The sequence below is a fragment of the Topomyia yanbarensis genome, chromosome 3 (assembly GCF_030247195.1).
Source record: "Topomyia yanbarensis strain Yona2022 chromosome 3, ASM3024719v1, whole genome shotgun sequence".
NCBI classification, from domain to species: Eukaryota; Metazoa; Arthropoda; class Insecta; order Diptera; family Culicidae; genus Topomyia; species Topomyia yanbarensis.
Genome location: NC_080672.1, coordinates 416,558,861 through 416,584,532, shown reverse-complemented (window position 1 = coordinate 416,584,532; position 25,672 = coordinate 416,558,861). Strand labels below are relative to the sequence as shown.

The 25,672-nt window shown below is 36.8% G+C and overlaps 2 protein-coding genes across 4 annotated transcripts in view; one reads left to right on the top strand and one right to left on the bottom strand.

Moving 5' to 3' along the window:
- The window catches only part of LOC131689659 (opsin, ultraviolet-sensitive), a 470,582-nt gene that overhangs the window by 135,691 nt on the left and 309,219 nt on the right, over nt 1-25,672 (bottom strand). For all 3 annotated transcript variants that reach the window (XM_058974900.1, XM_058974901.1, XM_058974902.1), the window contains exon 4: nt 22,920-23,108. In XM_058974900.1, coding sequence (XP_058830883.1) covers nt 22,920-23,108 — 189 coding nt within the window. The remainder of the gene's footprint in view (nt 1-22,919; nt 23,109-25,672) is intronic.
- The window catches only part of LOC131689660 (protein yellow-like), an 89,714-nt gene continuing 81,674 nt past the window's right edge, over nt 17,633-25,672 (top strand). Inside the window, exon 1 of the mRNA XM_058974904.1 lies at nt 17,633-17,738. The gene's annotated coding sequence lies outside the window, so the exon portion shown is untranslated. The remainder of the gene's footprint in view (nt 17,739-25,672) is intronic.

Sequence of the window (25,672 nt, the reverse complement as noted above, 5' to 3'; positions counted from 1 at the left end):
CGCACACTCTCCAGTCCATGTTCGCCGTCAGTCAAGGACTATAGTTGTATACAGAATGTGGCCAAATTTCTCTCGGTACCGATATCCGTTTCGTGAACCAATAAGCTCCCAGCTCCTCGCTTCGCCGCGATCTACTCGTTATAGTCCTCGGCGGTTTAGCTAGCCACCACAACGAGCCGATAGGTAGGTGTCGAGGTCTGCTGCCAATTTTCACTCCAAGGAAATATTCTCACAACACAACTTTTGCAAATGAAACTTTGAGAATTCCATTTAAAATATAAGAGATATTTTTGTTTAACATATTAATTTTTTTCAAATTTCTCCAAAATATTTCGGAGGGGGGGGGGGGGGTTGTCCTCAAAACCCTCGAGACCACAGCGCTGTATCGATCTACGCTTCGCTTCTGTTTAGATTCCTTCTCAGCACTCTGGAGCATTGTCCTAATTGCCTACACTACCGATATCCGATACATTTGCGGAATCCGAACTGCATCTTGGACAGTGCATTTCCTCAGCCTTATAAGAATGATTCTTTCCAGGAGTTCTCCGAGTATATCCAGCAAAGATATAGGCCTATACGAGGCCGGATCGTCCGGCGACTTCCCTGGCTTTGGCAGCAGCACCAGTTTCTGTACCGTCCACATATCGGGGAAGTTGCCATCATCGCTCATCCTGAACATGTCCGTATATGATATGATCGCAGCTCTCAGCGCCACGTTTGGTATTCCATTCGAACCGAGGGGTTTCTTCGCATTTAGTGGCATCATCGCTCCTGTGAGCTCGTCGGTAGTCACTTGCCGATCGTTCATGTATGTTCCTCCTTCTTTTCTCTACGGTGTCGATGGTCAGGTGGTTGGATCGTGCTTCTGGGAGAGACCCTCAACGATTACCTTCAGGTTACCAGGGCACATTTCAGCTGGGGTCGACAGGGCTCTTCATCTTCGGCATCACGACTTGGTACGCGTCTCCTCGGGAATCGGCGTCTACTCCTCGGAACAGCTCCTGATCCACGGTTTCGATTCCGCCGTCTGATCGAAGTAACTCAACGAAGAGGTCTTTGTTGAAGGATAAGTGTATACTTCTCGTCCACTCTCCAGTCCATGTTCGCCATCAGTGAAGGACTGCAGAATGTCTCTCTGAAATGTAGCTTGCAGGTGCGTAACCGCTGAATATGAATACATCATTGATGTTGGAGATCGCGAAGCCTTTTGATCACGAGTTTTCTGCAGTTCACACGGAGCCTCGCTTGATCTATGAAATGGTTCACGATATCCCTCTTGCTTTCCGTAATTTTGTCCGTCTATTTCGCTATATCGATCCTCTGCGTACTTGAGCCATTTAGCCCCGAACTCCACTCGGATATTACCCAGCGTAACGCATTTAGCTCTCGTTTCAGTGCGCCATTTAGGTCCTTATGCCATATGTTTACTTATCAATGCAATATCTCCCAAAACTGATACTCGTTTCTTTGAGCTATTTAGCTCTTAGAATCTATTCAGATATTACTCGGATATTAACCGGCGGTGAAATTACCCTACTCCGATCGAGAGTTCTGCGGCGGAATTTCTCTCGATACCGGTGTCTGTCGGTGCAGCCCAGCGAAAATTAAAGAAAACCATCAAAAAATAATTTTATCCTCTTTTAATATAATTCTTGGAACAGAAACTAGCTGGGATGAATGCGTAAGAAGCGAAGAAATTTTTGGAAATCAATTTAATGTATTCCGGCATGACCGTAATTTGTCTTTTTGTCAGAAAAAGTCTGGAGGAGGTTTCCTCATAGCCATACATGCAGACTTTCCTTCAGAAGAAATAGAAACCACGAAACACAGAGAATTTAAACAAATATGGACAAAAGCAGTAATATTAGGAGACGTACACATATTTTCCTCTGTGTATTTTTCAAAACGCTCACAAAAAATCATTTGAGCTATTTTTTCAAACTGTAGAATCTATTATGTCAAACCTGAAGTAAAACTGCATATTTATGGTGACTTTAATCAACGTAACACTAACTTCATCGTAGGCATTGAAAACGAATCTATCTTACTCCCAGTCGTAGGCGAAAAGGGCCGGTTGTCACGGTAAAGATAGATACGTCTACCTTTATCAAGGACACATGATAGTGAACTCGAGTGATTCGTAGTTATTCTGCCTAAGCTCGACCCTCATTATCAGAAGGCAAAAATTAAGCCCGCACGATATTAAGCCTGTTCTAATGACCCTGCCACTTCTAGTTTTCCGATCTGTTTACTTCACATCCTTGCTCTCACTTGAGTACTATGGCTCTAAGTTTCATAACTTTCCCTACCCAGTAATCTCTAGCTAATTGAATGTCGTTAAAACGTAAAAAAGAAAATGTGACTAACATAGTCGAAATAAAAAAGGGGATACACGTATTGAAACACTTCAATACGTATTTGACAAAATATCAGAATTTGGCCTGCACCAAATCAATCATGTAAAAAAGAAATAAAATTCAAATTTTAGACCTCTTATTCACGAACTGCACTGAAGACTTCTGTGTTAATGCATCTTTAACTCCATTATGGAAAAAGGGAGTATTTCACACAGCAATCGAATATTCAATTTTCTTTCATCAAAACTCTTCCCCGAACGACTTGGAGTATGAGGATGTGTCGGAATACCATAAAACCGACTTCGAAGAAGTCAAACGTAGACTATGTAGAATAAATTTGCAAACTGTATACTCAATAAGGAAATGTCAACGAAGTAGTGACTAAGCTCTATTTAATTGTAACGAATTTAATCTCTGGAACAGTACAAGTAAAAAGAAGAAGAAGAACTCATGGCGGTCAACAGCCTATGTGGTTCAACCTACATCTGAAAAACCTAAAAAATAGAAAACAAAAGGCACATAAAATTTACAAGAAAGAAAATAGCATTAAAAATTCGACAAAATTATTTGGACATTTGTTCCCAACTCGACATAGCTATTTACACTGCACATGAAGAATATAATCGTAAAATCGAGAATGAAATCAAGACTTGTCCGAAGAATTTCTTCAATTACGTGAAGACGAAGTTGAAAAGTAGCAACTTTCCATCACAAATGCATTTTGACGGACATGTAGGAAATATCAGTACTGAAATTTGCAATTTATTTGGAAAATTCTTTCAAGAAGTATTCCGAAACAGACCGCGACCGTGACTACTTTTCATTTATACCTGAATTTTCAAATGACATTTCCGTCCACGAGCTATCTGAACACGAAATTATCACTGCACTAAAAAACCTAGACGCATCAAAAGGACCTGTCACTGAAAAATGGAACATTCCCAGAAATATGGAAATCATCCTTTTTAGTGCCAATTTTTAAATCAACCAAAAAATTCGAAACCATCGAGGAATTGCCATTATCTCATGCATTCCAAAATTATTCGAAAAACTAGTAAACGACAAAATATTTCAGCTTATCAAATCACAAGCAAGCAGCATGGCTTTTATAAAGGCCGCTCAACAACATCAAACCTTTTAGAATTTGTAACATTTACTGTAAATGCAATGGACAATGGCAACCATGTGGAAACACTCTACGCAGACTTTAGTAAAGCATTCGACCGTATTGACATTCCTTTATTACTCTTTAAACTGCAAAACTATGGCATGGAAAATAAACTCTTGAAATAGCTCGAATCATATTTAAAGAAACGTGAACAAACAGTTCGCTTTCAGAACATACTCTCGGAACCAATTTCTGTCACCTCTGGCGTACCCCAGGGTTCCCACTTAGGCCCTCTTCTTTTTATTTTGTACGTAAATGACATTACCTTTATACTCAAACATCTTAAAGTGTTTATATATGCAGATGACATGAAACTTTTCATGGAAATAAGAAATGTCAAAGACACTGAAATATTCCAAAAAAACGAAATCAATCTATTCCACACGTGGTGTAGCAAAAGTCTACTCCAACTTAATGTAAAGAAATGCAACTCAATAACCTTCAGCAGAAAAAATTCAAATGTGCCCATAGACATACACTTAGGCAACCAACTTGTAGAAAAATGAAAAATTGTACGTGATTTAGGCGTAATCTAAGACACCAAGCTCACATTTGTGGAACATTATAATACAATAATAAATAAAGCAAATAGTATGCTGGGCTTTAATTAACGTTTCACCTACAATTTTGAAGACCCTTACACAATAAAATCATTATACAATACATATGTCAGGCCAATTTTGGAATATTGCAGCATAGTATGGAACCCATAATACCCCTGTACGAAGAACGCATCGAATCGGTCCAAAAACAATTTATTTTGTACGCACTTCGTAAACTAAACTGGACGACATTTCCTCTTCCATCGTATAAAGCACGTTGCATGCTCATTAATATACAAACACTCAAAGAACGCCGCGAATTTGCCATGCTTTGCTTTATCAACGACATTATTTCTCAACGTGTACAATCCGCATCATTACTTTCGCAAATAATTTTTTTTTCGCAAATAAAGTTTAGGACAAACTATGCTAAAAATAGCCCCATCAATAGAATGATGCGTCATTATGATGAATATTGTGTAATAATTGACCTTTCCTTGTCTAGAAAACAAATTAAATCTGAACTAAACCGTAGAAATAATGTATAGTATATAAGTAAATATTGTAAAACCATTCTATGTAGTCTACATATGCTTGACGAAAATAAATAAATATCAACGAGATACTGTAGCTCACGGCAATCGGCTTCTTTCCTTATAATTAGAAATATTTTCAAGCCGTCGGCGAAGAACAGTTTCCCTCCACGCATTAAGACGAAAACCACATCATTCACGAACAGTGAAAACAGTAGCGGACCAAGCGTACTACCTTGAGGAACTCCAGAATGGTTGGAAAAGGACTCAGATTCATTGTCACCAATTTGAACAACGACTTTACGGTGAACAAGGTATGATCGAAGCCAACGGCAGAATTGGGCAGTGCATCCAAGTTTATTAAGCTTCGTTGGCAGTATCTCATGGTTAACAGTGTCGAAAGCAGATCTGTGTAGATCGTGTCCACCTGCAGTTGTTTGGACATTTGTTCCGTACAAAAGGATGTGAAGGAGACAAGGTTCGTCTCCACCGATCGACTGGGAAAGAATCCGTGCTGACAAGTGCTTATGTAATATTTACTAGCTAGTTTTTGAGATATTATGTGTCGACACTGAAACACCGCTTGAAACCAGCGGCGAATCAAGGAGGACGGCTCTCTCTCTCTCTCTCTCTCTCTCTCTCTCTCTCTCTATATATATATATATATATATATATATATATATATATATATATATATATATATATATATATATATATATATATATATATATATATATATATATATATATATATATATATATAATAAATTTAAAACTAGTTATAATTTTAAAGTAGCAACCCCCTACTGCATACCAGCCCGGGGACAACTTGACAGCTCCCATATATTGAACTCATAAGCAAATTTGGTGGTGATTTGGTGATGTCATGGCGGCTCGAATGGAACAAAATTTAAATAAGGCGCATCCCATCTATTATTTTCTACAGCTGTAAAAAATGAACAATTTAAGCATTTCTATCACCAAATTTATTTCGCTGTTCAAATTAAAAACTGTCCATACCTTAACAGAAACATAGATTCCATTTTGGATCTAAAAATCCAAGAAAAATAAATCGATTTTCAGAAATACAAGAAGATGGTTTTGAAAATCGAGCCACTTCCACTTATATTGAAATTTCCGAAAATCTTCGAGATCGAACCAACATAAAATCCTCCGGTAGACGCCGTTCAATTAGTTTTCTATCGGGCTGGAGCTGAGTAATATGCGAAATGAATTATGAAGGAATCCGTACCAAAACCATCGCAAAATCTTTTGGACAGAATTATTGCAAAAGTCTAATAAAACTCTGGCAAGAGTTGCACATAATTGTATATAGGGCCGTACACCAATGACGTAGCTTTTTTCGGCGATTTTTGACCCCTCCCTCCCCCTCGTAGCATTTGGTCACAAAATTCTAACCTCCCCTTCGTAAATAACGTAGCGTTTACCTACCCCCTCCCCTCGTCCCATGCAAAGCCCCGGGTGATGAAAAAAATACATGTTTTTCAATTATTTTAAATACATGTCCTTTCAAAATGTTTGACGACTTTTATCAACATTTTCATTGTAACAATAAATTGCGCGCAAAATAAGCCCATTTCATCACAAATATAGTGTTGATTGTTTTGTTTGGAATTTTATATGTCAAGGGGAGCATAAAGAGAAGTTCTCTCAGTTCACAATCCTGCAGCTGCCAATGATTCTAAGAAGCATACGTTCATCTAAATTACTAAATTTTGTTTGGTTGAATCCGAAGTGAAAATTTAATTCAGCTTCCAAACTAAGTCTAATAGTTAACAGCATTAACTAACTAATGTAGCAAGTTAAATCCGCATTCAAAATCTTTTCGTATTTTTGTGAACTTGTAATTCCGCGAATCGTAGAATTTACCTCATGAAAAACAGCATCAAAAGTAACTTGTTTGAATTTAAATTTATTTCTCTTGGGAATAATGGAGGATCATTAAATTGTTTTCTCTAAACAGTGGGTTTTAAACTTAATGCTACGTCGCACAACTTCTGACCCTAGCCTCCCCCTCGTCACACTTCGTCACAAAATTGGTATACTCTCCCTAGCCCCCCCCCCCCCCCCCAATTTTGCTAACTGTGTAGAAAATCCTACATATTTCGTTTATATTCCCAAACAAAATTCTAGAATTCTTGACGTTCTTAATTAATTTGAAACAAGATGTCATATGTTCTCGAATTGTTAGGCTTGGTGATTTACATTCATTGGCCAAAATGATTTTCATTCATATTTCTCGGGCAAAAAGCACAAATGATTTAACGATTACACACTTCACACAACAATAAAACAACGACTTCCAGTTAAATTTATAATAAGATTTATGTACCTTGCTGACAGTTTCCAGTTAGGGATAAATTTATTCTCTAATAATTGTTTTCTTTATCCACATTTTGGAATACGCTTTTTCTAAATGTTGTTCTTGCTGCATTGACGTCGTTCATAACACACGTAACGAAACACGCTTTTCTCTTGAAACTATTTCGTTTCGTTGTTCGTGGTACTCGTATGGAGAAGGCATACTAGCGCCACCATCAAATTAGTGGTACATATATGAAACAAGCACTATCTGTCAAGTTGTCCCCGGGCTGCTGCATACTCCTACCTAAGCCTACACCGAGCAAAAAGCATTTGAGAATTTCATAAGTCTCGACATATGAACCAGCCTTCTGACAATGCCATTGAACGCTTTAGAATGTCATAGGCAGGCTTATGAATTCATTTATCTTTATTCATGCACTCCATAGGCGTACAAATAATGTATTTCATAAAAGTCTTATAACTTCGCTCCAATATATGCGTTTATGAATTTCATAAGTTTTTCTCGTGAAACCCATATGAGATCTGTTATTCATTCTATAAAATTATATTTTGTTTTTCATAAACGTCACTTTTGTGAAAAGTTCATAATTATTTCTTATGAATTCAGTACTGGTCTGGACGGCCAACCCAGGAGCTAACAGTTTTAAGCCAGCACTTTTTGGTTACCGCCGTTTGAAACAAAAGAAGTGATATTTTTTGTCAAATTTCAACAAAATTTTAAATAATTGTTTTTTTATGTTATTCAATAAATTACTGTGAGCATTAAATCAGTTTACATGGTTGTGATTTTTACAGAAGATATCCGATTATTTGAAATGAAATAAGTTGTTCATACAATTAGTGTCTGACGCGTATTTTATAATTATCGAAATCATTTGAAAGTAACAATCATTATTACAGTTGTCAAGTTCAGTTTCCCAGTTGTCTAAGCCCGGTTTCCCAGGAAATATTGACGAAGCGCTGCTCATTATGCACAAATTTTAATATTTAATGAGAGTTTTCTCTTCAATCTTCTGAAGGGATCTACACTTCGGCTCATTTGTCCCGAATTGAGTTCTACAAGATGACCACGCGAATTAACTCATGATGAACGTTCATGTTTGACAATTCTCGGTGCTTTGTATATTTTGTCAGTTGCGTGAGTTCAAGTGCAACGGGTGCCCATTTGTTACATTCAAACTCATGTAAGTCCCATGTAAACAAACCACCGAGAATTGTCAAACGAAGTTCATCCGGCTCATTTTGTGGGGTTATGTCGGTTGGTGTAAAACCTAATGTCCTCTCAAGGTTGATTTTTACTGTTGATTTTTTGTCTACTAAAAATGCTCGAGAAATGTCAGCCATGTTTTATTTTTTATATAAATGCACAATAATATACATGAATAAAAGAATTATGGAATTCATTCCAACATTGTGATGAATTTCATAAGACCATTCTATGGAAATCATTTTTTTACTATGTTTTCTCCGTATAAATGTCAGCAATTTTCATAAATGGGCACCTATGGAGTTCATTCGGACATTTTGTTAAGTTTCATAAGACTGTCTTATGAAAATAATAAGAGATGGATTAGGAAAACTTCCCCTCCAAATCATAAGACAGACTCATAAAATCTATTTAAAATCCTTATGTCTGAAAGTCACAAGGCGTTTTTATGGAAATTCAATGTAAATTTCGCTCGGTGTATACAAAGCAAAAACAAATTTTGGCGCTCCGGACCGGGATTAGGTTGACGATTTTTAGAGCGATTGCATAACCTTTCTATATGAGAAAGGCAAAACTTTTAGAACCACCCTAGGCTGTCTAATTTTAATTTTAGCGTCCTGAATTAATCAAAATCGAGTTCAGCGCTCCAAAATTACCCTTAGATGATATTTTCAGTCATTTTAGACTACTTTTAAGGTTTTGTCTAGCTTTTGTATGGAGTGGATCCACTGTGCGGTGGTAAACTCACCTTAATCCGACTGAGAGTTCCCTGGCAGTGGAAACTCTCCCGAAAGTGATACTCGTTTTCTTGAGCCGTTTAGCTCTCAGAATTTATTGAGATCTACTCGTATATTACCCGGTGCGCCGGTGAAAATACCCTACTCCGACTGAGAGTTCCCCGGCGGCGGTATTTCTCTGGGTACTGAAGTTGGTTTCTTGAACCAACTAGCTCCCCGCCAGTAGATGCCGACGTCTGTCGCCAATTTTTACTACAAGGAAATATTCTTGGAATAACTTTTGCAAAAGAAACTTATAAAATTCCATTTGAAATGTTATGCACATTTTTGTTGACAAGATTAAATTTTTCAAATCTCAATAAAATATTTGGTGGGGAGCCCCCTCCCCCGCTACAACGCCCCTGACTGACAGATAAATGTCAACAAAAGATAGATAAATCAAGTTTTTATCAATTGATTCCGTCGTTAATAAATAATAGTTTTTGATAAAGGTAAAAGCCAAATGGCCTGTGTTAGACCAAAGAGGACCAAGTGCCATTTCGAGATACATGTTCTAAAAACGCTATTGCATCCAACATAGCGCTAGCAACGCCCACATCTATTGAATTGTGGGAACACAAATAGTAAATGTAAGCAAATAACTTGATATGTTAATGGTAAGTTATCTAAAAATGCATTTTAACGTGAAAAATACTAGAAACAATTATGGCGCTCAGTTCGGTTTGGCGCAGGTCAAATAACAAAGTAATTTTGCTCTATCTCTTAGATTTGTAAATATTTCAATGATTGAAATAAGGCTGTCCTTCGACGTTTTGACCTTTCAATAGTTCAAATTTTTGGCTTCTAAACGTTTTCACTTTTGACATTTCGATAATTCGTCGTGCTACGAAATCCTCGTCGGTGCGTTCAATATCATATTAATAATTCAAGAAGTTCAAAATGTTGCCTTTCCGTTCTGGTGTGGTACATGTCCTCACGCAATCTACAATTAAATCACCGATTTAACATAAATCAATACCAACTTTAAAAGGGCACCGTACTTGCTTGAAAAAATTGATGAACAGAACGTCGCTGGTGTACAAAAGAATTAAATTCTACCAACTCATCGAAGAGCAAATTATTAAACAAAGATGAGTATTTTATTCAATTCTGAAAATTTCATGGTCGTTGTTAAGTTTAAAGCATGGAACGGATGTTGTTGTCTATAAGCTATCCTTTACAAAGGCTACCGCTATTGTCATCATGATGAGCTCAATTTAATGCAATTAACCCAACAGATTACAAAGTTTTACACTGAAGGCCGTTAGTCGTTTATCGGATACGCACAACTTCTCCATAGTGTATATCGGAATCGGGCGGCTGCCGGTGAAGTAGGTAAACAAGTTTTACAGGACTACTCGTGTTCGGTAGGATGTAGGATGTTGTGTTTGTTCGTTATCTGTTTTTCACAGTAAACAAGCTCCCAGTCTTGCGAAATGGGAAGTGCACCAAGTGGCCAGATAGTTTTCCTACTCAATGTCATATCATCCCCATTCGATGCTGTAGGGGGTGGGAATGGGTGGATGGGTTATCTCGTTCATTGAATTTAGTAAAAGTAGTGCTGTAAAATTCCCATCGATTTGATCTCCATTTGCAGGACGTGTCCTATGTATAAGCGAGGAAAGTTGTACATGTTGATAATAGTACCCGGATACCAGCATGGCATTATCTGTTGCGTGATACTGACAACAATGTGTGGAAGACTAGTTCGTGAAACTATTCATCATAATCGGTTCAACATGTTTATAGGTCGATGGAAGCATGATCCGATTACACTTGTTTTTCAACTTTAAGTTAGCTTTTCACTTGATACATTTAAGGTTCCTACACGGTCACCCTTCAGAAATCGGTTCGAAATTCTGAACGATTTATGTAAATTTATATTCGTTCCATGAAAGTTTGTACTGTCAAAAATGAAAGGACTGTCATGCCATATTGAGACGGGCGGTGACAACACACAATCCTACATCGGTACCAGCTCAAAGATTATTGATTTATTTCAACAGTAGATACAGAACACTAGATTAGGATTGTCGCTGGTGTTCCCATTGTTTTCGTCTCGGAACATGTTTGTTTTGCTTCCGGTATATATCTGTCAAAGTATCGAAAGTCTCTTTAGTAAAAGTCTTTGGTCCGCGCTTTTGGTACACGCAGAAAAATATGGCCTGCTTTTAACCACAAACCGTTTAGTTGAACTTCAAATTGAGTTTGCCTATTTTTCATTTCAGTCTCGTTTACTCTGCTGTGATATTTATGCATTCAAGACCGAAAACGTCCAATGCATAAAATTTGCAACAGAATAAACGAGAGGCAAAAAGAAAATGATGTGATATCTGCTATGTAACAAATTTCTATGTGGCAAAAAATATGGCTATTATAATTTTATTATTTTTCCCATGATATCTATGCGTGACAGGTAATTTTTATCTGCTACTACAAATTGCAAAAAATTATGTGTGAAATCAATATATTCAATATAACGAATTTTCTCGGTGTAAATTTTCGACTATTATTGTTATGAAATGTAAGTTTGTATATACCGCACAAGGAAATGAAAATTTATCAAAATTCAGTACAAGTTTAGACAATTTGTGCATTCTAATTAGTGAAAACACATTAGCCAAGAATGGCCATTGTTTTGTTGGCTAAAAGAAACAAAAATGATTAGTCGCTATGAAACGACGATAGAGGATTATTTTTTTGCATTTTTTATTTGGCCCATTTGACAGGTATATCCCGGAATCAAAACAATGATGTTCCTACCACTGATGCCAGCGACAATCCTAATCTAGTGTTCTGTATCTACTATTTCAACAGTCCGTTTCCTAACAATGGAATCATAAATGATATGCTGGACTGGAAAAAAACGCAATTGCCGCTTCCGGGTAGCTTATCAGCGTGTAACGAGTTTTCCATTTTATTTTGATGAAGCTTTCCTCCTTTGCTCTTTTTTAGGATCGCTCCACAAGTTCACTTCGATGGAAAAAAAGGTTTATTAGATATCTGATCTTGAAATTGGATTGTTGGGGTCGGGTAGGTGATTCCTTATTCATCTAATTTGATACCTTTTACAGACAGTTTACATAAAATTCTTAAACAGTGAATATTCAATAGAAAATATTTCTAATTTGTCACCGTCGAGGCACAATTTTCATTACAATGTTTCGAGAATACATTTCAATGCACACCTTGTATTCATTTCTTCCTTCTGAATTCTCGAATAGCTAAAAATGTGCACTAAGGATGTGTACTAAATCAGTCTTACCTCCTGCAAAGTCGTGTACAAATTCAATACGTACTGACACAGATAACTGACATACAAGTATACTTTTAAATGTGTAAGAAAAATAACTGTAGTTTTCAAACGGCAGCAGTATGTAGGCACTTACCGCTAGTCTGCGCTATGATCGGTCAGCAGACTTTCAGCAATACGGAACTCGCGTACAAACTTGGATATGATTGCTATTCACGTATGCGAAATTGAGTGCGATGGCGATTTGTAACGTATTTTAATTCGAATGTTTACATTTTCTGTGGTATTGGTTTCCTTTAATAATAAAACATTAAACAAACGTAAAGAAAAATATTTAATGAATTCGAGACCATTGCTTTCCATGTATAAAACTGAGTCGTCAACCAATGAGAGATGTGACGAATCAGAGATCAATTACCCTGCTTGGCGAATGCTATGTTTTCATGTTTTACTGTTCTCAGGTAAAAACAAAATTGCTTTCTGTAAGCACTTGTTCAATGAGCTATTTTCTACACTTAAATATACTCTAAGAAATGTGCATTAAATACCCCAGAGCTTCGTTACAGTACATGGGCGCTGAAGTCAGTGTTATTGGTATCCGTTTGGAATCTTCAGAAGAAATGAATTACCCTGGACAGAGTTGTTGAGTGTACGTAGTTCCAAAGTTCAATATAATCCCGTAGCAAATATTTAACAAGCGACAAACATAGTCTAATTTGGTGACAGGAAACGTGAAGTTGGAGATTTCAAAATCAAATTTTCCATAGTTTACACAGGTTTTACAAATAAATTTTGTTCTAGTCCAAATGTCTGTGGTCGTATATTTTCTCCTTTCTCCTTGTCTCAATTGAAATCCGGCTAGCTCCGGATTCGAAACATCATGGTCAATAGTCTATTTACAATTGTTTAATCGAATTTAAATAGTAAGAGTTTGTCAAGTTTCCTCTGAAAAATTATTATTAATTCTAAAATATTAATTAAGAGTGGGAATCACTCATGGTCTCAGATGTATTTTTATCGCTTTTGAGATACTTTCTCAAGCATTTCGATGTAGGAAACTAGTCAGTTATTTGTTTTGATAACGATTTCGGTGTATATTGAAACATGTGTAAATGGTGCACGCCATCTATTTTACCGTCGATTCTATGAAAATACTTCAAATGTGGAACTATTAATTTGCAAGAATTGATATAATGAAAGATAGAGTTTGAGTCTATAATACACTAATATTTCAGTAACTAGAACAACCGTCTTCCTATTCCTTATTCAGAGCAAACACGTTTGAGCGATTTCACCACTTTCATTTGACCTGCCATAGTGTGAAAAACAAAATTACACCACACGCTATATAGCTTGTCCCACCATAGAGCCAGAGCTTACAAAAAACAACGCTTCAGCTGCATCGTCTTGGTCTATATGCAGGAGTTAATTTTTACCCACACTGGTAACTTCGATTGACTACCAGACACATACGGCGTAGGGGAGCGTGTTGTACTGTAGGTACGTTTGAACATGATTATTTGGGTCAAAGAGAAATAATGTCGGTAAGAAAAATTCTTCTAAAACAAGGTCCCAGCATGCGTAGAAATTGTCAGTGGTGGTGGATAGATAGCACAACTAATAAGGTAATGATGGCGTCGCACAGAGGAGTATTTGACCGAAAAAGCTGGCCGAAGGTCATATTATATGTATGCTTTGGGGTGTTCCCAACCGCTTTTATGCATATAACGTTTATAGTTTTTATTTTACACTAAAGAAACCTTTGGACAACTTGAAGATTACTATAGGGTGCATAATTGGGTGTAAACCATTAGTCATAAATACATAATGGACGTTAGGCATAATGGACGGTTGGCATAATGGAGGCAATTAACCCTTTCATGCCCAACTTTTTTCTAGTTCAGGTAGGGTTTCACAGCTATTTTTCCTTAAAAACGGTGGGGTCAAGAAACATGAAAAGCCTTTTTTCATAAAGATAAGTACTTGCCTCGCAGTGTTAGAAGCTGCTCAATTTATACCTTCCAATGCTCAATAAAACTCTTCAAGAATATTTACAATAGTCTAATTGCGTGGAAAACGTAGCGGAAGACAGTCTAAATTGATAAAAATTTTCAGTTTTCAATAATATTGCAACGTAACGAAGATATATGAAAAATTCATTTTCCGTCATCAACGTAAACTGTCCCTGGTAGCACTGCTCCATTGGAATCCAATCAGTCTAATTGCAATAACTTTAGTTCTAGAGCTGATCCTTGTAACTGTTAATACTCAAATGAAAGGCAAGGATCACATTTATTAGTCTTACTTGTTTTTGTGAGCAAACCTTGTTTCAATCAAAAGCTATAGCTGTTTAAAAACTTTGTTGTCCACAAACAACATGGGCATGAATGGGTTAATATTATTTTTTGGCGGTGATGGCCTCGGTTGGTACGAGCTTGATTGTTCGAACTTGTTTGAAGTTGTAGAATTACACTGAAAGCTGATCAAACATGATCAACATTTTATTCAGCTGAAAAGGCTTAAATGAATCTTTGCTCATATACATGAAGCAGACCGGATACTTGGCATGTGGAAATTCTGCTTGCGTTAATTTCCCGACGTACAGCAGATAAAATGCAGATGACTTAATAGGCTCGACACTCTTGTTTAAAATCTATCTCACTTAAACTACTGGTGCAATTGTTCAAGAAGAAAATATATCCCTTGAAGAACAGCTCATGAAAGAAAGAATGATGCATTTTATCATTCATTGAACGAATATACGATTATTGCTGCTTGTTTGCACATGTCGTTATTTGTGGACGGATCCGAAGAATGAATCAAGCGTAACGATCGAACATCGCTTTCCCGCAGGGCGGATGCACATTTGACGTTTGACAAATTCCCGCCTTCAAAAACATCAAAAGCTGTCGTACATTAACCGTACATTAGATGGGAAAATCTTCTTCTCGCGGCATCCGCCACAAGCGGTCGCTTTTAATCTACAGTTAAGAATAATTTATAAAACCTAAAATTTGTAAATATATTGTGAAAATTCAAAGTTTAAACTAATCCGTGATCGTAGCCGAAGTTCTCGACCTTTGACTGCTGTGATGGTTTTCAAGAAGCACAAATCAGGTTTTTGCCATCTCACAACACTGCTTCTATATTGATTACCTTGAGTATTATTCAGTTCAATGATTGTATTCTTGAGGCCATCAACGATCAATCTACGGAAAGTGTCTGATATGAGGGAGAGCTTTTTCGTGTACTGTGACGAGTTACCGTAACAAATAAAGTATAACCCAACATCCGTAGCCTAATGCTAATACTGTCCATAACATTGCAAATTTCCATAGGTTCCAAAACTTAATTTTTGTTCATTTTTTTCTTTATTTTCAATTTTGCATACATTTGTATTATTAATACAACTAATAGGTTTGAAATGTGCTTGAACCAAAACTGTTCACTTATATGAAGAAAGCATCCAGCTTATACACGGAAAAAGTAACAAAAATATGTTTTTATTCTATTTTGTTTTTCATTCTAACGTCTCTCGTTCGAGTCATACGAAGACATGGTATAGCAAAGCATAGTTTTTTTCTAAGGCGAAAAAGCGAGCGTAAGGTTGAAATCTCCACAATACAGAAAAGCTTGAGATTACTTTTATATTTTTGTGAATTATGCCAATCGTCCTTTATGCCTAGTGTCTATTATGCCTAACGTATTTATGTCTAACGTTGCGCACCCTGCATAATTTGTTCACATACACCAAATGCTAACTATTTTCGTTACAAAGTTATGAAAATTTTGACCTTAAAAAGTATAACTTTTTTTAAATATCTCGACAAACATATGATTAGGGCGTATAAGCTAACTGCCAAAATCCACTTTAACTGAAAATTCCGTGCAAACCTTTATTTGACTAATGACCGTTTTTGGGAGTAACCAGAAGCGAAAAGTTTTTCCTCCCGTTATCTGACTTTTGACTTTTAGCTCCACCATGCTCTACTGATTCCTTTTATGGTCCTTAGTATTAATTGTGCAAATTTTGGAACCGATCGGTTGTTCGTAGCCACAGACACAGAGACAATATGCAGCATGACTTCAAAACAAGTGGATTTTATGATTAATCATAGCAATCCCGTTTGAATAGCTACATCGTTATAGAAGTGTAAACTAACGACGCTGAATCCTTCTGGATAAAGACTCGACACGTCAATCGTTTGTTTACCATTTATCTGTCAGTGTCATTCTAATCGAGCACGAGACCTGTCAATGTCTTTCCAATCGAGTAAAAGACTTGTGAAATGTTGAAATCTGATGTATGAATTTTGGAAAGCATTGTGATAGTGAGTTAAAATATTTTGAATGAATTTCTTAATCGAATCTCTAAGGCAAGGTAAAACATATAACTTTTATTATTACGGTGCCTTCTAAAAATTGCTTCAACCATTGCAGCTATCTGAAATGCTGTAATTTTCTGGTAAACCACAGAACCGGACCCATTCCACACGACGGCCGTAGTTTACCAGGGAGCGAAAAAAAAACCAATATTTTTAAAACCGGCGATAGTTTTATTGGTACAAAACTTTACACAGCACTTCATGATGAAAAAATTATCGACGTTGCAACTCTGCGGTAACTGTAGTATACGAGTCAAATCAAGTTAACGCTGTGACAGTAGTGCTAGTTTGCAGAAAATAATGTCGCCAAACCATTTTATTTAGTTGGGATAAGATGGCGAGTCTTTATTCAGTAATTCAGCGTCTTCAGTGTAAACTAGACTTGCCACCCACCGCTCGCGCATGGTAGATGCAGCTATTCAAACAGGGTTGCTATGATTAATAATAAAATCCACTTGTTTTGAAGTCATGTTGCTTCTTTAGTTAATAGTCTCAGCGATGTTTCACAAACTTATAATGTTCAACGAATGTGTTCAGCAGAAGAATTCCTATAGAAATATATAGTGTCCTCACGAATTGATTGATGAGGTGATTTTTTAAGAATTTATTTTCAATTTTAACCGATTTTCCATACTAATTTCCATATAAACTTTGAAATTTTTAGTGGGTCGTTAGCCACAACCGATTGGTACTAAAATTTGCACAATTACTAAGGTCCATAAAAGGAATCAGTAGAACCTGGTGGAGCTAATAGTCAAAAATTGAACCACTCTAGTGTTCGCCCAACCACGGTTTGTTCGGAATCTCGCCGCAAAGTGAATTTGAACAGTTGGCTAAATATCATACTTTGTGGTATAAATCTCCAAACAGTGGCAATATTTACTCGAAAAATAATTTATTTTTAGTAAAAAGTATATAGGTATAGCTTTCTAAAAGGAAAAAGTATATAGGTATAGCTTTCTAATGAAAAACTACAAGGGGCAGCCCTATGGGGTTGCACGAACTGTAGACGTAGGACTATACTACTTAATGTAAAATATTTATTTTCTTAGTAGTATATTGTTGTCGTGCTGTACGGAGGTCTGCGACAAGAACCAGTTGAATCAGATCGTTACCAGTACACCAGATCAAAATATCTTCTGGGTCACAAACATCTATGGGACCTATTTGAGGTAACCAATCCGGGAGAGGACTGAGTTGTGAACTGGGTTGGGCTGTGAATCGCCAGCACTTTTTCCCCTGTTTGACCAATATCGCCATCGATCTGTGTAAGTTTGTATTTTATCATGAGCCAGTTTGTGTCATAGCACAGAAGCTTACGGTCATATTATTTGTGCCAGCTGCATATTGACAATTAATCGTGAAATTTTTTTATTGTTTATAAAGTGCTATCCAAATGGCGGAATTTGTCCCGGGATATACACTCAAGTTTTTTTTTACGCGGTTTTTTTTTGCGCGGTATTTTTTTACGCGGTTTTCATTTACGTGGATTTTGGAATTTACGCGGTTTTCATTTACGCGGATTTTGAAATTTACGCGGTTTTCATTTACGCGGATTTTGAAATTTACGCGGTTTTCATTTACGCGGTTTTTGAAATTTACGCGGTTTTCATTTACGCGGATTTTGGAATTTACGCGGTTTTCATTTACGCGGATTTTGGAATTTACGCGGTTTTCATTTACGCGGATTTTGAAATTTACGCGGTTTTCATTTACGCGGTTTTCATTTACGCGGCTCGTATCCCCCGCGTAAAAAAAAACCTGAGTGTATATGATATGTACGCTTTCCATAATATTACCATGGCTGAGAAACAGCTAGTGGTTCAAATTGGTCAGCGGTCCGAATTGGACTACTTCCCCCAAATATATAATTTTACGAATAATTTATAATATGAGGAAATCACGAAGATCGTTCCGAAAATCGTGACCTACCTTCGTAGATTCCGATGAAACTTCACACGTTTCACTGGCGTGGAAGACTAAACATTTTCAACCGTCAATAAGATTATTTTGACTCAAGAGCAATTTTTTTAAAGAGCGTGAAAGTTTTGTACAGGCAGCATTTTCGAAAAAAATTGTTTTATGTAACAAAACTCTCTGAGAAAGAGTTACCGAGAATGAATACTTCTATGCGAAAAAAATATATATACTGAAGAAGTGGTGTGTCATTTTTCACAAAAACAAAAATTTATGTTTAAAATCTAAATTTCAAAAAACCCTTTTTTTATTTTTTCTATATTCTGGCAACAAAAATCTAAAGAGGAAAGAAATATTTTCAATGTAATTGTATGGTGGAGAATATAACGGTAAAAAAGTTTTTCTAACAATAATTTCATACATATTTTTAAATTTCATACTAATTGGCATATAAAACTTTAATTTTATTACAGAATATGATTCTTAGTATCATTTTAAAATCGAAATGCACTGAGCAAAAAATTTATAAAATGCGATAGTTGTCGGGATATTTAGAATTTTGCTCCAACCAAAACAATTAATTCGTGTGAATATGCCCTTTCTAAAAGTTATTCGCGTTACCCCATCATAAAATGTCAACAATCTAACGTTTACCGTTTTAGAGACGAAAAAGAAACTTTTTCAGTGTATTTGGATCATGGAGAAGCTTTCAATAAAAAAGTATTCATAACAACTATTGACATATTTTTATAATTCACACTATTTGCAGTCAAAAATATAATTTTCCTTTTGAATATGATTAACGCCATTTTAAATCAAAATGCTGATAATAAAATGTTTATGAAGTGAAGTAGTTCTCGAGATATTTAACATTTTGTTTTAACAACTCAATTAATTTGTTTTATTGCGACCTTTTCATATGATATTCGCGTTTCTCCATCACCAACAATAGGTTTTTCAAAAGGCACATAACATAATTTTTCTCTTAACATTTAGGCGATGTTGTATACCGTTTGAGAGCTAAATGAAAACAACCAAAATATGATTCAACTACAGGGGAACCCGGGGCTATTAAGACCGATTTTTTGCCATCCAAACAAAAATCTTTATAATGGTAAAACCATGATTAAAGCAACAAATAAAAGTGAAAAAATAACAGGTAAGTATTTTGGAAAGCTTGAGACTCCTATTTTATGGAATAATTTTTGTTTGAGCGAAAACGCAGGTATTTTCAAGCCGCTCAGAAATTTTTGTGCGAAATAAGTGTACGAGGCTATTCGGACCTCCTATTCCATCAACTACCGTTCTGGGGCTTGCGGCTACGCACACGATTACATATGCCACAGCAAAGAAAATACACGATGCGCAAATCGCCAGCTGTGACTAACCACATTAAGCTTTTGTAACGCGGAGTTTTGCAAATCGTCGCCCAGCGTTGCCATGGAGTGGTGCAAATGAACTTTTATGGCACCAAAATGTAGCTGAGGTTTCAAACTAACAATTACCGATAAATTCTTTCACATCTATCCACCTTAAAAGGCGATTTGTTTAGGTAGATCCGAATAGTCAAGGGTCCCCCTATAGGCTAATCATCAGACTCTATAGTGCTCAAACCGAAAGTTATTTTGTTTAACGATTTTGAAGGCAAGGCAATAATGGATCTTTTGTGTAACGTTAAGATTCATTTATACATTTATTGTGCACGAAAAAAATATTTTCAGTCACGCAGAGCCACACATACGAGCGTTCCAAGAGTAGACGTCCAACCATTTCCACGTCGAGAAGCGTCACGGCGACAACGATAGCTCTTGATAAAATTATCTGACTTAAGAAATTTAATAACATTTGTTTAGCTTAGACTTGTAGTTACTAGATGAAAAAAATAAATTTAACAGGAGATGTGAATCGTGAATCGTGCATATTTTAGGAACTCCGACATTAAAATATATTATTGAATAAAATATACGTAATTTCACTTTAATGGCTGTAAAAACTGATTTCTTTGTTAGCTTCAGGCATTGCATTTATCGCTCATATGAGTAAATGCGCCCGGATAGTTTGCTACTGCCACAATAAAAACTCATATTTTCACACGAAAAGTTATTGGCACTGCGTTAGCTGCTTTGCTGTCGTTATTCCAAAACACGAAAAAACAAGCCTATCATACTACTTTGCCGCTTTTCTTTGTAATTAAGTGTATTTTTTGAAGTTTTAATTGCTTTCTACGAAAATAAAATTTTATCACCTTCTCCGGTGAGAAGAAAAAAGGCAAATAAATTTTATCCGGAAAATCATTCTCACACTATTTGTGGAGACGGAGAATTTTGCGACTCATCTTATCTCGGAAAAGTTGGACATCGGATAAGCTTCTTCTCGCGTGAGTGAGAGAGAATTACAATGCCTGGTTAGCTTACATATAGAAGTTAATTTTTCCATCATTATTTTGTTTATTTCATTTGTACTTGTTTTTTTCATACACCAATATATGCAATTTATTTAAGGACACTATACATGCGAGCCACAACATAGCTTCTACTCCGCACACACCCTCTCTCCTGTCTAACCATGTATCTGACATGAGCAAATATAAAAATACGTTTTTCAATACGCTAACCTTGCAGGTGTACCACGAAACTGCTACTTGAGGAAGCTAGAACATTTTCCTATACAATCGAGTTTTTGACGGAATTCCATCTGTAGCTCTTATTTTGTGCGAAAATATCACCCCTCTTCATTTGGGGTTTCTTTTCGAAACGCTTTTATTTTTCTTCTTCTCATTTTCAAACCACTTTTTCAAATGCACTTTAATCACACACCACTGAAAAAACACCCGCGAAACTTTAATCGTTTACTAACTAAACTTCAACTTTTCTGCCAATGTGCAGATGACCGAAGGAAAATGTCCGAAAACTTGTTTGTGCGTGTGTATTTTCACATCGAATTTCATTTTTTCTCAATGTAAACAAGCGCGTCGGTGCCTAGCAACAAGCGTGCGTTGCTGGCTTACACATCTTCACCTTAAATAGCATTTACCTACGTGTTTTGTTTTATTCCCTTGTGCACTGGGTGCATCACCAGCTTATTTGCTCTTGTTGGGACAGGCTACTTGGATGATGAAAAGTGTATGCGGAAACCCCCTTAGGCAAGGAATTGTATGAGCACAATATAGGAATGTAAGCATTATCAGAACGATAGTACTTTTTCCGTTTTCTTACAACTTTTTCTTCAATATATTAGAACTAAATGGAAAAAAGTAGGATGTGTGAACTCGTTCTGAGATGAATTGTTTCGAAAATTGATGTTAGTGAAGATGGCAATGTAGCAGGATGTACTGTTAAACGCTGCGTTATCGTGGAACATTTCCTTGTTACACATTTTGTGGATATTGCTACAGGCTCTATCTCATCAGTGAACCTTGTATTTATCTAAGCCATACCGGACGGGTATGAAAGCGAAATTACTTTCCTTTCGCTTCATTTTTTTTTTTCGTTCGATATCGCAAACTTACGGTCGAACTTTTCAATAGCATTATCAAAGGGTCCTTCGGTGTTCAACTTGTTTGTGGATGGCATTTTACGACTTTTATGTTGTTTGTTGAAAAATCGCTGTGCTGAAGGAAGACTCTTTTGCGTTTCCGTGCTTGTTGAGCGATGAAGCTTTCTAAGAAGCAGTGCAATTTGCAAGTCGTATACAAAGAAATCCGATTTGGGCAATGGCTAGATTTGCTACTGGAACGAAGAGAAATTGCTTTAAGCACTATTAATATTTTCAACCTTCTATGAAAACTTCAAGTTCCGTTTACCCCACTTCACCGCTTTGATTTGTCGAAAAAAACGGCGATGAGGTAAATCAAAACTGTCAAACAGAAAAACTTGTTCGCTTTCGAATCTGACATTACCATCGTTAGAGCTTGCCATTGAACCAACGCTCGGAGTGGACTCCGCAAAATGTGTTCAAGTTCCGAGATAAATAGAACCAGTTGATGGGATTGTAATCAGCGGGAAAATGTGCTCTCTTGTTGTCGTTGTCGTCGTTACGCGGGAAACCCGCAACCATCTGGGACGCACTTGCTGATTTCAATGCCATTTCTGACATCCAATCAGTTGCACCGATGGAATTCGCTGGAGTCCAACTCTTGGCTAGAGACGTGCTTAGCTGATAAAGCAAACAATTTAAGTATTTTCTGGTTGCTATTGAAATAAATTCTTTTTGTTATCCATTATTCATACAATACTTTTCATTCTAAATTGACTATCTCAAAAGATTTTAAAGTTGTACTTATCAAGCAATTTCACTGATCAGACATACATATATCACCTAGTCTGGCTTTTATAATCATGTACAGCATCTGAAAGTCTCAGATCGATCGATAAGCTGCGGCTTCGATGTGTATTGAATCACCGGAAATTATTAATCGAATCATGTTCAGTACTTACTTGCAGAACATTAGGATGACCAGCAGGTTTCCGCCCAGACCAAATAAGGTCATAATCAAGAAGATTATCCCGATAACGTAGTGAGCGGTGGCCGAGGGCGGCTCGAACTGCAACCAGAACGGATCGATCCGTTCCCGCAGGGTGTCCTCTACCGGTGGACCCCAGTAGCCGGACTGGGAGAAGTATTTACTGTGGATGAAATCAATAAAAAGGCATACTAAAAGTTCAGTAAGTTCACATCTACCACGAAGCATCAAGCGAACAATTTAATATAGTTTAGACCGTTTGAAGAATTAATATCGAGATTACTGTAAAATTGTTTCAACCATCCCATGCACTTGTACGATTTGGAACTGAACTGCTCGATAGATATTTTCTTTTCGTTTGCTTATTTTTCTTTTTCCACAATTCTCAGACTCTATCTCATCCTGATTCAGATTGAGAAAGCGTGGTCTAACCTAATATTTGTGTGTTGGTCAATTTACTACATGTTTTCATTCTATCCAAGAGTGCTGTGTTTTTTTTCCCATCCCAGTAGTACCCCACTGACCAAGTAAAACTCGTTGCTAAGTAAACTACTGTTTTCTCTACAAGCAATTGTATGTGAGTACCGAATTCACCTGTTTGCTATGTGTACCATTTGGATTCTTCCGCTGCTAGAAACTTCCGGACGGGAGAAAAGCCAATTTTTTAAAGTCAATAATCGAGTTGCCAGAAGTGCTTTGTTCTTCAGTCAGATTAATGGATTGTATCTTGTATCTAGTTGAGATTTGTGTCGAGATAGCGCACCGTGTCCAGCATAGGATACTTTCCGAATAGTAGGATATTTTCCAGAATTTGCAATGAGTAAAAGTTTCCTGTTTTAGGGATTGTAATGCAGTCGTGGTTTGCTTGTTCAACCATTTTTTATCTTTTTAGTTGGGTCTCCGCTGGTTTGGTAAAACTGAAAAACGCCTGAATGGAAAAATGGGTTACAATCAAAAATTGGTCAGGCCGGAATGTGTGTAAATCAAACTTTGGCTCCTTCCATCAAGCCTTGCACAGCCTCCTTGGTCACTTTCGTTACCCCAGAACGACAGTTTACCTTGAACTGCATCTGGCTGACAGCTGTGTTTCGTGTCTTCTTTAGATTCCTCTTGAAGATTGTTTATTATTTGTCCATTGGGAGGGTTTCCTCCTTGGGCACTATCTGGACGTTGTTCGCGGCATGTCACTCGATAGCCTTTTTCCGTAATTGTAAGATGCCAAATTCGATGCCAAAATTGAACGAAACAATTGTGTATAGCTTGGGGAAAGGCAGCAAACGTTTCTACAGCTAAAATTGATAGTACCAGCTGTGATGCAAATGTCGCTTTTCAAGCCACTAGAACAGATGGTTTGCCACACTAGATATTTCTCGGCGAACTTTGACAGCTTCATTTGTTTGAAACGTAATATAAACTTTGTTAGCATCTTCATGTTTAGCTTCCGCTATCGTTCTCTAACCAACTGGTTTTGCTTATCGTCATTACTTGAAGTCAGTAAGTCGATAGTCCGGCTTTTTAGCTCGATGCATGTTTGTGGACAACACTTCCTACTTGCTCGCGACACCTCAGACTGAGACGTTGGGGTTCCGCTTGATACAGCGGCCCATTCTTTTCGTAGTTTTTGTGGGCTTCGGCTTTCGATTTCCCCTGGTCTACCGGACTGTCGACAAACGTTTTCCGTACCTTTTTATTACGTTGGTGACATATGATTTAGCCACATTTAACAAATGCGCTAACTTGCCGTGTAAGTAGTTGGGATTTTCGCGATGCGCAAGCAAAATTTTGCTCCGTAGCTCCTCTTGCTTCAATGCCATTTCACAACTAAAGAGTAACTGTCAAAATCAAACAGTAGGAATGACACTACATACATACATATTTAAAATGAGGGTTGTGCAGGTTTTGACGTAGGACTACGTCTTTGTTTTCGATATGGGGGTGCACTTTGCAAATTCTACAAAAATGGTATGTAACGAAAAGTGGTCCAATTTTAAACGCATATAATTCTGCCATCTCACGATATGCTTTCAAATTTGTTGCTCATATCGCCCCGAAATACTTCGAAGAATATATTCCAATAGATAAACCCAAAGATTTTTGATATCATGGCATTAGAAATTTAAATAACGTACAACCTAGCGCGCTACGCTTCTATGAATGACGTCATCATCGACTGCCATGGATAAAGGAAATCATATAGAAACTCTTTACACCGACTTCAGCAAAGCTTTCGATAAGCTGGACATTTCCATGTTAATATTCAAACTTGAAAAATTGGGAATCGAGATGAGACTCCTCAATTGGATTAAGTCGTATTTGCCAGCAAATAGTAAAATTCTATGAGATGAAATCTGATATAATTAAAGTTACTTCGGGGGTTCCTCAAGGTTCACACTTAGGACCTCTTCTTTTCATTTTATATGTCAACGACATCCTTCTTATTTTAAAAAAACGTTAAAATTCTCATACATGCGGATGATATAAAGCTATTTTTTGAAATTAGAAATAATAATGACTATTATGTTTTTCACAATGAAACACAAATCTTTTATGCATGGTGTTGTAAATGTTTACTGGAATTAAATGTTAAAAAATGTAATCTCATGACTTTTAGCAGAAAAAACAAATCACGGCTTCCGTGACAATTACATTAGGTAATCAAACCGTTCAGAAATTCGATAAAATAAGAGATTTAGGAGTTATCTTAGATAAAAAATTAAAATTTGTGGA